The sequence below is a fragment of the Euprymna scolopes genome, chromosome 21 (genome assembly GCF_053919585.1).
Source record: "Euprymna scolopes isolate OS-2025 chromosome 21, ASM5391958v1, whole genome shotgun sequence".
Taxonomy (NCBI): domain Eukaryota; kingdom Metazoa; phylum Mollusca; class Cephalopoda; order Sepiida; family Sepiolidae; genus Euprymna; species Euprymna scolopes.
In genome coordinates, this window is record NC_136502.1 from 27148006 (window position 1) to 27161174 (window position 13169).

Below are 13169 nucleotides of genomic sequence, written 5' to 3' on the forward strand. Positions count from 1 at the left end.
TTTCCTTCTATCCTATCTTAGATCATTAAGTCCATAGAATAAATGAAATATATCAGAATGTAAAAGAAAAACAATATTTCTTTCCTTTTATATGCATAGATTTTTATAGAGAGTTTATATATTTTCTAGAAATGATTACATATGTAGTTTTCACATTAAAGTGTAATGAAAAATATATGTATATATATATCATCCTAATATTTTACAAGAAAAATATTTTTCAAAATCAAATATTGATGAGAGGAAATTATATCCTGAAATATTTCTGTTTTTCTTTTTTTTTGTTTTTTTACAGATCACAGGTTTTAGTAAAAGCAAAATGTTGATAAGTACTCTAGTGGTCTTATCTATTCTGCACTTTGGCATCAGTGTAGACTTGACTTACACAGTGGAGGAAGGAAAGAGTCCAGGTACATACATTGGAGACATTGCTACTGATTCTAAAGTAATGGAAAATCTAGCATATGAAGACAAGAAACAAATCACATTCAGCCAGTTAAAAAGTAAGACTGAAAGTTCCCAATATTTCCGAGTGTCCAAGAAAACAGGAAAACTTTATGCAACAATCACATTGGATGCAGAAGCAATGTGCGAACGTAATGAACAATGTTTCCAACTCATTGATGTAGCGGTTCGTAAAGGAGGTTCTTCAATGAAGATTTTAGAAATTAAAGTCATCATAAAAGATATCAATGATCACAAACCAGAATTTGCAGAAAAACAAATAAACATTGAATTTGACGAAGATGTCATAGTAGGGACCAAAATAAAAATACCAAATGCAAATGACAAAGACATTGGATTTCTAAATTCAAAGATAAGTTATCAGCTTCAAAAGATGAAAAATGAACCATTTTCCTTATATACTGTTTCAAATGTTGAAGGAATTTCACAGGTTGGAATAAAATTAGAAAAAATATTAGACAGAGAAACAAAAGATTCTTATGTTGTACAAGTTGTGGCTAAAGATGCTGGAACTCCTCCTCAACAAAGCATATTAAATGTTCACATCTCAGTCAATGATGTTAATGATAATTTTCCTGTATTTTCTGAGAAAATGTATAACATTTCAATAAAGAATGAAGAAAGTAAAGTCACACCAATTGCTATTTTATCAGCAACTGATTTGGATTCAGGAAAAAATGGAAGAGTCTCATATCATTGGAGTCATCAAACATCAGAAAAGGCAAAACATTTCTTTGAATTAATAGAAACAACAGGACAGATCTTTTTGAAGAAAAAGTTCAACTCGGATGAAGAAATAATACATAAATTATATGTAGAAGCTGAGGATGGGGGAATCCAATCACTCAGTTCTTTAGCAATAGTTTATATAAATGTGGTAAGTCAAGTAAACAATGCACCAATTATTGATGTGAATTTTGTAAGTGAATCGGATGACAACAAAGTTCAAATTTCTGAAGGCAATAAAATTGGTATTTTTATTGCTTATGTGAAAGTTATAGACAATGATGAAGGACAAAATGGAGATGTCACTTGTCATCTTCATCATGATAAATTTCAGCTTCAGAATTTAGGTACAAAGAAATATGAAGTGACACTGAAAAATCCTCTTGACAGAGAGAAAGAAGAGCACCATAATGTTGTGATCAGTTGTCAAGATAAAGGCTCTCCTCCTCTTCATAGTAACAGCAAATTCTCCATTCAAGTGATGGACATCAATGATGTAAGGCCACAATTTACAAAAGACATATTTAAATTCTTCATTGATGAGAATCAAAACTCGAGAATTACTATTGGCTACATTAATGCCACTGATCCAGACTTGGGAGATGGAGGAAAACTCACATATTCTCTCATCACCAATAACAACAAACACTTCTTACCTTTCAAAATAACCACAAATGGATTACTATCAGCAATTATGTCTCTTGATCATGAGTTTCAACATACTTATCACTTCAAGGTGTTTGTGAAAGACAATGGAACACCATCTCTCAATAACACAGTCAATGTGATTGTTGAGGTCACTGATAAAAATGATAATGCTCCATATTTTACATTTCCCAGTGTTAAACCTTACAATCTACATGTCACATATTACCCTGATGCCAGAAACAAGAACATCACACAGATAAAGGCAGCCGACAGTGATAGTCAAGAGAATGCATTTCTAAAATATCAAATAATCAGAGGCAATGACAAACAGATGTTCACCATCAACCAGTACACTGGTTTCTTGGCTTTCAATAGACAACTCAGCCAACAAAATGCTGGCTCCTATCAGCTTGACATTCTTGTCAAAGATAGTGGTAGGCCAGTTCTATCAGCAACAACTACTCTCTTTTTAACACTCACTATCAGCAACAACACATCAGAAATGTTAAATGTTGTTCAGCTTCACACTGAAGAGAAGGTGCATCTTAATCTCGTCATTATTATTACAGTCATAGCAGTCACAATAGCTGTCTTCATTACAGCTTCATTATCAATCTGCATCATTCGATGTAATGGTCAGTCAAATGTGGCCTATGCCCAAGCACTTGATCCTTCCAATAGATATGTTGGTGAACAGAGACAACTCATTGCACCTTCTTACCCAGGAAACACTTGGCCTCATCCTGCTCAGCCATTACCAATAAATCAAGCACCATCTACAAATACACCAATATCAACATCAAGAAAACAACATACTTCAGCACATATATCACTACAGAAATCACAACCACCAAGTGATATCTCATCACAAGTAAGTAATTTTAAGATTTTTTATTTTGAATGTTTATTAAAATTGTTTCATCTCATAAATATCTAAAACCTTTTACTAAAAGGATAAAAACAAATTGATATGCTCTGATATGTATTTTTGCCAGATATGCTTTTTGTGAATGATGATTGTATACACGTTTTTGTAACTTTTTTCTTTACTTCTTTCATACAATTATTTCGTTAGTTACTTTAGCAAGAATTTACTGCTAGTATTTTGCAATTGATAATTAGTCTTCTTCAAAAGTTAACAAAAGTGATAAACCTTATGTTTATTCAGTACAAATGAAAATGTTATTGTCTAAAAAAATAAAAATAAACAATTCTATAGCAAATCTTGAATATATTTTTTAGATAAAACCATGAACCATAAACCATATAGAATTATGGAATCATTTAAGTAGGCATCTACTATGCTCATTGAATTAGAGCAATTTCGAAATCCAATTACATAGTATTTTCTAAACTTTTAATGTAAAATTGTAACTTACATTATGCAAAATAGGATGCAAGTTATAATTTTAAACTAGGTTTGAATAAAATAAGAAAAATTCAATATAATTATTTTAATAGTAATTTAATTTGTATATAGGTACAACTGTGTTTTATATATGTAGGTGAGTAATCACTATCACTTCGCTTTCATTCTGGGAAGATTTTACATGTTGACCTTTGATAAGTATTACTTTGTTGATGCATTTATTATTCTTGTTTTTTTTTTCTTGTCTGAGTAGATGTATGCACAAAATGTATCAATCCCACCAGATTATTTCACCTGGAGATCTGCTGTACCTTCCCAATCAGAAGCAGACTTGAGTTGGAGGGAAGAGAATGACCAACAAAGAGCAGGTAAATTCACTAGAATAAGTTGTTTTTGTGCAACGTTTTATTTTTTATTTCTTTTTACATTGCCTCTTCATTTCTATCATATTAAAAATGAACAGAAATATTAATTTAATATAATAGGACCATTTTTTACCCTGCTGCTATCAACTGTATAGAATTATAAGTAAACACTTCCTCGACACAATTTTTATTTTTAACACATACAGTTAATATTAAAGCATGTACCTACCCCACAATACATATCTTTTGTTTCTGCATGTTTCTTTTTTTGGGGAGGGTGGATAACTATTAAACCAAACTTAAACAGAAATTCACAGTATTAATGCAGGAGTTCCTCAAGTGTTCATCTTGGGCCCAATTCTCTTCCTGATCCAAAGCAATGATCTCCCAAATCACATCCTTAGATCATTTGTAGACATTTATGCCAATGGCACTACCATCTATGGCAATACTTCAAAGGTTATAAATGACCAAGATCTCTCTGATTCTCTCTCCTCTGATCTTGAGCACATGGTGCAATGGGGAGGAGGTGGCTGGTTAATTTTAATGCATCTAAAACCAAGCTTCCATCTTTCCATCATCAAGGCTCCACCCTCATCTTGCATCAGTTGAAATGAATTGCTCTCGTCTTGAGGAGGCGCCATGTTTTGACAAGCTTTTGAGTCTGACCTTTAATCCTGATCTGAAATGGAACACATTTATCAAATCCATTGCCAAGGTCACTGGAAAAATAAAGGGATCATTCTACCACTCCAGTAGATATCTCACTGCTGATGCAATTCTCTATCTATATAAGAGCCAAGTATGTCCTAGAATGGAGTACTGTTGCCACATCTGGACGGGAGCTGCTATAAGCACCTTATTCTGCCTTGACAGAGTTCAAGAAGATGCCCTATTCTCTTCCCTACAACTTCTTTTCCACAGAAGAGACGTTGTGAGCCTGTCTCTGCTCTATCTTTATTTTCATGTCAAGTGCTTATCTGAGCTCCAATCTATGGTGCCCCTTACCAAACTTTCATGAAAAACACTCGTCTGGCTGAAACCACTATCGATAATTTCCCCCACTCTTTATTTGTGCCTAAATCTAAATGTAGATTCCATTAACAAAGTTTCTTTCTTAGAATTGTACGCCTGTGGAACTCTTCTGTTTGCCTGCTTTCGAGTTGACTATAATATAGTTGTCTTGAAGTCTAACATAAACAAGTTCTTGATGAGCCATTCTTAAAGAATTCAATTTACCAAATTTCCACTATTAACGATTGCTACGATATTGTCCCATTGACTACCATACACTCACTAATCCTTATCCTCATGTGGCCTTCAGGTTTGATAAGTGGTGACTCCTTTGTAAAAAAAAAAACCCTAAGTTGGCAACAGTGGCCACAAATCTTTCCCTTTATCATATCTATATATTTAACTACATATGTACTCACACACAAAAATATATATATATATGATTACATATATATATATGATTACATATCTTTCAAATGCTATCTGGCCAGATATTGAGTTATCATTTTATATTAAGCTTATAAATAAATCTGATCTCTTAATCTAACTCCTAAAATAGTTTGTTGTATGGCATTCACCATAGGTGGGTTGAAGTAGCTTTCCCCGAGGGAGAAAGTGTCAAGGGATAATTAAATTCACAGGCGATAGTTTCAACTATTTTTGAGAAGAGGGATCTTTTTATGAATCAGTTCTGGCTTTATGTCAACTTTCCACCAGGCAACGTCAGTACACAGGTCCTGCTAGTAACAAACAAAACAATTTTACAATATATCTAATAAACTAACATTCCATTGCTTGATCATTCACAACCTTATGTTTATATTCATATATTTATCAATAAAGTGAAGATTGTAAGCAAAATTAAAATAATGAGAAATAAAAACAAATTTGATTTAATGAATTTATAAAATCTATTGATTTATTTATAACATGAGAATATTTTATTTTTCAGACTTGTCTTCCAGGAAATCATCAGTTCAATCAGGACATGTAAACAAAAGTGATATTTCTGCTCCTTACCCACAATCAAGGAATCTTATAGAAATGAACAATGAACAGACTTCAAATACAAGGCCCTTGCCTCCAGTACCACATAAAAACTAACAATAAAATACAAATCAACTTTAGTCAAACATTGCATACACACATATTTACTTCATTGTATTTCTCAAAAGGTCAGTCTTATACTCTATATTAATATTAGTGTAACATGAATAATAATAATTATTATTATTATTATTATTATTATTATTATTATTATTATTATAACAACAACAACATTTTAAAAATATCAATAAAATCAGATTCATTCCAGTACTTGTGTCTCTTAAAAATGATGCCGAATCAAAATTTAAAAAATTAAATGAAATTGAATATGACAGTAAAATTATACATTTGATGTATGTCTTATAATGTCTGTAATAAGTTTAAAGAACAAAAACATTATTATTTTATTTACATTATTCGGTTTGTTGACAGAAAATGTAAATCACATCTTAAACTTTTAAATGGTTGACTGGATTTAACTTAAAATTCTAAAGCAGTGATATACGTATCATTTACCATAAACAAAGTGATCAAACGAATCAATAACAAATTATAAACGTTCCTTTATTCTTTAGGCATGAAAATATTTCATATAAAATGGTTATAATAATCATTATTAGATAATCAATTAATGATTTATTTTTAACTAAAATATAGTACTGTAATTCAATATGACATTCTTAAAAGGAATTATTCTAACAAAAGAGAGATAGTTTCCATATCTCCAAATTAAAAATCTTATAGAAATAAAGAAACAACAGTATTCTAAGATATGTTTATTTAGTACAAAGAAAAAATTTTATTAATTGCAAAAATAAAAATAAACAATTCTATACCAAATCTTGAATTCATTTTTAGATAATAGCATAAACCATATAAGATTATGAGCCATGCTGTTTAAAATATGTTAAAATTAGAAAACAAAAAAGCAAAAATGCAATTACACAAGTTATTACATGCAAAGAGGATCATATTAAACAGTTATAACTATTTGCTGGAACTCAATATTTATATTTTGTACTATTGTATCAAAATATGAATACATTAAAAAAAAATTATGATTTACTGCAGTGTTGCAATTTTATTAAAATAATATGTTCAATATTTTAATGAGAAAACCATGTAAAAATTATTGAAATTATATTCATTAAATAACATTCTAAATGTTTTGAACTTTTAGTAATAAAATTGATGGTTATTAAAATATAGACAATATCCAAATGCATCTTAAAATATTCTACAAAATTTACTAAGATAATTTAATAATAATTCATATTTTTAGTCAAAGAATGAAAATGAGAAAATCTAAAGAGACAAGGCAAAAAGAGAGAAGAATTCAGGATGAATGACACTGTAGAATATTGCATTTTGGGAACAAAAACACAATATTTAAATTAGAATAGAAATTAAACAAACCCATTTTCTCTATTGTCATCTAATATTAAAGGAATAAAAAAAATGAAAACAATTTTATCGACAAATTAAGTTAAATAAATTTTAATTCAATTATGAAATTTAAATGTGAATATCGGATGCATGCAATCTATTTCACAGCTTCAACACCTCCCTACCTCAAGTGAATGTAGTCATTATACACACTACATACTTCTTAGGACTACTACTATGGAACACTTATAGATACCTTTCAACTTTTACATTGTATTTTATTCTACCTTATATTTAATGAATTGCCACTGGACAATACATCTCAACAATAAATATAATAGAAATTTAAAAAAAAAAGGTAAGAAAATAACATTTTTTTTCTAGTTTTTCTTTTCAGAAATAAATTTATTTAAAAAAATTACTCACTCATTTTAAAAGAAATATTTATATAAAAAAATGACAACATTTTGATCCTTTGTTTTGATTAACAATTTTTCATATTTTTTCTTCAGCATAGTTTGGAATATGTTTAAAGAATTTGTTGATGATAATATGTTGAGATAAATCTCCAATTCTAGTTTAATTCATTTTAAAAACGCTACAAATTTAGCAGAATTTCAAGTATGTGAAATGAAAATATTTTAATACTTTAAGTGAGTAGAAAAAACTTCAATTGTTTTTTTTTAGATAAGTTAACACAAATGATTATGACCAAATTTAAGAAATTAGTCTATTTTCTAATTCAATACTTATTAATTTTTTTTAACTAAATCAAAGAAATATGTGTAAGAACAGTTGTGATAGAGTTGTTTTTATAATCTTTCAAATAATTGATAACGGACAAGATTCAGATTTAATTCTCTTAATATGGAACTCATGCACACACAAACACATTTTCTTTTTTCTAAAATGAGCAGTAATATTGTTTTAACAATAATTTTAAAAATTTATTTCGTTTTATATCATGATATTTTTATTTTTACATAAGCTTACATAAGAACAAATGCAAGGGAAGTAACTCTAATGTAGATTATAATAAACAGTATATCTAAAATAACTGCCAGTTAGTTGGCCTCAAGTTTGTGATCATTATTTTATGACCTTTCAAGTTAATTTTTAAGGCAAGATGAATATAAAATACAGGATTCTGAATAGTGAATGTAAATGTCACGTCAGGTCACGATAACACAGTATTTCTTATCTCATTCCTCCCAAACAATTAAGTTTGAGGTTATCCTAAACTAAGCATACAATGTCTTATTATAACAGAATGTCTGTCCATAACCAAAATCATGTCACAATTTCTTTAAGTATTTTTTTTATCTCCTAATACAGATGATTTTATTTTAAATGATTAATCATAACGAAATATTATTAATATTATCTCATTTATATTACACGGCATAATCATGTTGAAACACCGGTTCCCCTTAGGTCACCCAAGTTTAGTTACCTTGAGTCTGGTCAGTACTAATATGGGTGACCATTTGGGAATTCCAGGTGCTGTATGTGGTCTCTGCTTATATTGGCATTGTTTTCATGTGTCCTGGACTTCTCCTTGCCACTGAACACATGTAGTACCAATTCAGGAGAGGTGTGGTTAGAGATTGCACAACATGTGCCTCACAATTACACGTGCAGCTACCCTGACAGGGGTATCCAATGTTTCTTGAGACTGAACAGAGGCATCGATTATTTATATTGTTATCCTAATCCATCTATTTTAATACTTAATTCAATTCATAAATAAAATACTAATTCCTAGAATTAATGTGATGATTAACATAATGATTTTTCTAAAATTGATTTTAATAAGTCATGAGTATAAATCATTTTCAATTGGTTATAATTTAATACATATTAAAAATAATCCGATGGATAAATCACAATGGAAAAACAATAAAAATAGAAGAAATAATTATAATTTTATGAACTTTTTATGGTTAAAGATACAAATACTTTCTTGGCAAAATCAAGAAGACACCTAATCTGCTGGAATACTTTCACAGAAAATACAACCATCAAGTGATATTCCATTGGAAGTAAATAATATTGATGTCTTTTCTATATTTGATAAATGACTAATAAAATTCTGTCCTAATTAGATTTTTCTAATGAGAAATCAATAAATGACACTAAAACTATATTCTATTGATCTATTGTTCTATGGTCCTAAGTATCTTTAATAATTTATTACTTTATACAAATCAAAATATTCTATAATTAGTAACTTTGTTGGTTAGTTAATTTTTGTGTTTCAGAAGTTTTAAGATGAGGATTGATAATTTTGATTATTTGGAATACTTGAATCAATATTATATTAGAACACCTTTAAAAATAACATAGCACATGTGAAAACTATGCCTTTTCACTTGTATTTCACCTTTCACAAATCCTTTTATTTATGAAGCTCAATGTATGTTAAATGTAACTACATAGCATATACAAATAAATGACAAAACAGCTATGTTCCAAATTTCAAGATGTTATTCATCTTACCATTTATTTATTTCCACATGTCAAAATGTCAAACTCTTGAAAGTATTTGTTTTGGAAGGAACAATCATACAATTATGTTAATTTTGAATATTTTCATGCACTAACTCTTCAGAAAAGTAGGAACTTTTAAACTTTTCTAAGGAATCTTTGCGGAAAATATTAAAAATCAACGTAATAATTATATGATTGTTCCTGTGCTATGAAACAGATACTGTCAAGAGTTGAATGTTTTGACATGTGAAAAAAAATAAATGAAAAAAATGAATAATATCTTGGAATTTGGAATATAGCTGTTTTGTCATATATATATATATATATATATATATATTACTGTGGGGTCCCAATTTCAAATCTTGCTAGATTAAGCCACTCTGATGAGTCGTAGATGATGAAACACGTTTCAGTGAATAATTATGTTTTAAAAACGATATATATACCGCTCCCCATGTGGGGGGTACCAAATTGGTTAAAGGTAAAAATGCCATTTCGTAAATAATTGAATTCATTCAAAAATGAATTCCAATTAAAATAATATATATTCACTCAAAAATGTATCGCAAAAACAAAAACCAATAATATATATATATATATATATTCATATATACGAGGGACGTTCTAAAAGTAACACTTATTTTTATTTAGCCCAAATGGATTAGAGGAGATTGCAAATTACATTTTTATTATTTCACCTCTCTGTTCGTTGTGGGACTCTAAAAATGCAACAAATGCAAATGGATATGCTTCAGAAACAGACATGTGTCATTAAATTCCACATGCAGAAAAAAATTAAACAAACCTAAATTCACTGACACCTATTAATCGTTTACAAAGCCATTGCAGTTGATGTAAGCACAATTAGGGGATGGGTTCATTGATTTCAAAGTGGTGACAGAGATGTGAGTGACAAAGTATGCTTTGGACTTTTATAACCGAAGCATCAAGACTCTCATTCATCATTACGAAAAAGCGCATTGAGAATTGTGATACTAAGCTTCTCTTTTTCCATCATCAATGCTCTGACCTACATTTGGCCCCAATTGAAATGAATCGTTCTTGTCTTGAGGAAGCACAATGTTTTGACAAGCTTCTGGAACTGATCTTCACTCCTGATCTGAAATGGAACACATTTATCAAATATGTTGCCGAAATCACCGAAAAAATGGTTAGATCATTCTACCACTCCAGTAGATATCTCACTGCCAATGCAATCCTTCTCTGTATAAGAGCCAAGTACGTTCTAGGATAGAGTACTGTTGTCATATCTGAGCAGGAGCTGATCAGACTACCCTATCAGTTCAAAAGTTCAAAACCGGCTTTGAAACCTAATAAGTGGTGTCCTTCAATTTATGGTCTTCCTTGCCAAACTTTTACAAAATATGCTCATTTAGCTACAATCACTATCTGTGCCTACATCTAAATGCAGATTCTATGAACAAAGCTTCTTTCCTAGAACTGCCCACCCATGTTCTGCTGGCCTGCTTTCTAGCTGACTACATCATGGTAGTCTTCAAGTCCAATGTGAACAAGTTCCTGTTTAATCGTCTCTTTAAATAATTAAATTATACCTAATTTCTACTCCTAATGATTACTACGCTGTTGTCCTGATGACTATAGTACACTCATTAACCCTTATCCTTGAATGGCCTCTACGCCTTGGTAAGTGGTGACTACCTTGTAAAATAACATTTATAATATCATGTATTGCATGAAATTTTGAAATATTTGTAGGTATAAGGCATGAGTTTCAAAAAAGTTAATCCTCTTCTCCAAAATAAGAGACTATATTCCAGTATATATACATTTTATAATTGTATACCAGCTAAAAGAAATTGAACATGACACAAGATTATATAGCCAATGAAATCCTAATATTTTCAAAAAAATTATGAAAATAAGTAATTTTTGTCTAGATAATGGAAGCAGTCAACAGGAAATTTAAAGCATTTCTAAAACATTTCAATGGCATGTTTATCAAACATATCTCAAACTTTTAAAGCAATCATCTGTGTACCTATTAGTGTAAACCAATGAAAAATTGACCAACTTAATAGTCAACTTTCCCTTGTACTTTACAAATAAAAATGTCACATAGACCATTATTCATAAAATATTTTCTGAAATTTCAATGATATATCCTTGAAATCTGTCATTTAAACAAAACATATACTATATGAACTGTTTTGAAATTAAACTCACATATAAATCAAATTATACAAGAAATTTACATACAAGCAGTATCATATTACACAAGCTCAACTATAACTAAAAGTCAATATTAATAATGTGTATATATGTGATATATATATATTTATATTGTGTACATATATAGTAAAACATGAATATTAAAAAAAAAAAGTGCTTTATAAAAACTAATGCAATTTTATTCATCTAATTTTAAATATTTTCATAAGAAAACCTTGTATTATCTGTAAATAGATGTTTTTATATAAATTGTTATTCAATAATTAACTCTCTAAATATTGAACATATATTGATACACACATTTAATAGATTTCAAGTACATAAATGATGCATAATAGATAATAGCAGAATGTATGTAAAGTAAAATTTAGCAATTAGTTGTATTTTTATTCAAATAAAAAAGTGATGATAAAGTTATAAAGATAGAGAGAAGAATGTACATCATAAAAGATGAATAAGAATATTGCATTCTGGGAACAAAGACACAAAATATTAAAATCATAATAAAATTGAAATAAATTATTTCTATACGATCCTCTGTTAATTATAGAATAAAAAATAAATATAAAAACAATTGTACAGCTAAATAAATAAGTTGCAATTTAAACATTGAGTAAATAGGAATATGGGGTGAGATGATAGTATCGTAGGCCATCTTTTTAGAATTTTCAACTTCCTCTTTCCTCCTGTAAATGCCACCATTACACACACTGCATACTTCTTAGGACTACTACTACTACTTTGTCACATTCATAAACACAACTTCACTTTTATATTATATCTCACTTATTTGACTTCTTCTCGAGTGAATTACAAACAGACAATTCATCTTATTAAATACACTTGAAATTTCAACAAAGGTAAGTAATATTTTTCATAGTTTCTTTGCATTATACAAAAAGAAAAAAAATAACAATTTGTAAGAATCTCTTTCAAATCTGATGCATTTATTCTTTCTTCCAGACGACATAGATTACCTAAATTCTTGTATGAAAAATAAAGATTCCAATGCTAAATATTTTTTTATAAAATAAAATTTGCCTCATTTTCAAGAGACAGTAAGTGAACACTGTGAACATATTCTATAAAATCATTTCTTCTTTAGACGCCATTATATGAATCTATATTCACTGGCCAGTCTGTTACATAAAGTTCATATTCTATTTGATACTGTTGGCATATGAAACATTATTATATTATGAAATTCATATATTTTAAAGATTTATTTTTTTAGTTATTTTAAATCAGATAACACAATTTCGATATTCTTCCAGTTTGTTTAAATTTTTTTTTATTTTTTTGTTTTGCTTCCTTGAGACTAATTTTTAAAGAGAACATTCCAAATTCCTATGCCATTTATTAAAGGAGTGGCATAATGTACAGTAAAGTATTCAATTTTAATCAAATTCATGATACAAACACTACATATTTGTTTAGAATTTCAAGTT

General features: G+C 29.0%; 2 protein-coding genes across 2 annotated transcripts in view; both read left to right on the forward strand.

The window, feature by feature from the left end:
• LOC145242750 (protocadherin Fat 4-like) overlaps nucleotides 1-13169 on the forward strand; it is a 140014-nt gene that overhangs the window by 52050 nt on the left and 74795 nt on the right. Inside the window, exons 8-10 of the mRNA XM_080105892.1 lie at nucleotides 296-2710; nucleotides 3462-3576; nucleotides 5540-5687. Of these exons, the coding sequence (XP_079962018.1) occupies nucleotides 296-2710; nucleotides 3462-3576; nucleotides 5540-5687 (2678 nt within the window). The remainder of the gene's footprint in view (nucleotides 1-295; nucleotides 2711-3461; nucleotides 3577-5539; nucleotides 5688-13169) is intronic.
• Nucleotides 12348-13169, forward strand: part of LOC145242942 (protocadherin beta-2-like) — a 14290-nt gene continuing 13468 nt past the window's right edge. Inside the window, exon 1 of the mRNA XM_080106052.1 lies at nucleotides 12348-12581. The gene's annotated coding sequence lies outside the window, so the exon portion shown is untranslated. The remainder of the gene's footprint in view (nucleotides 12582-13169) is intronic.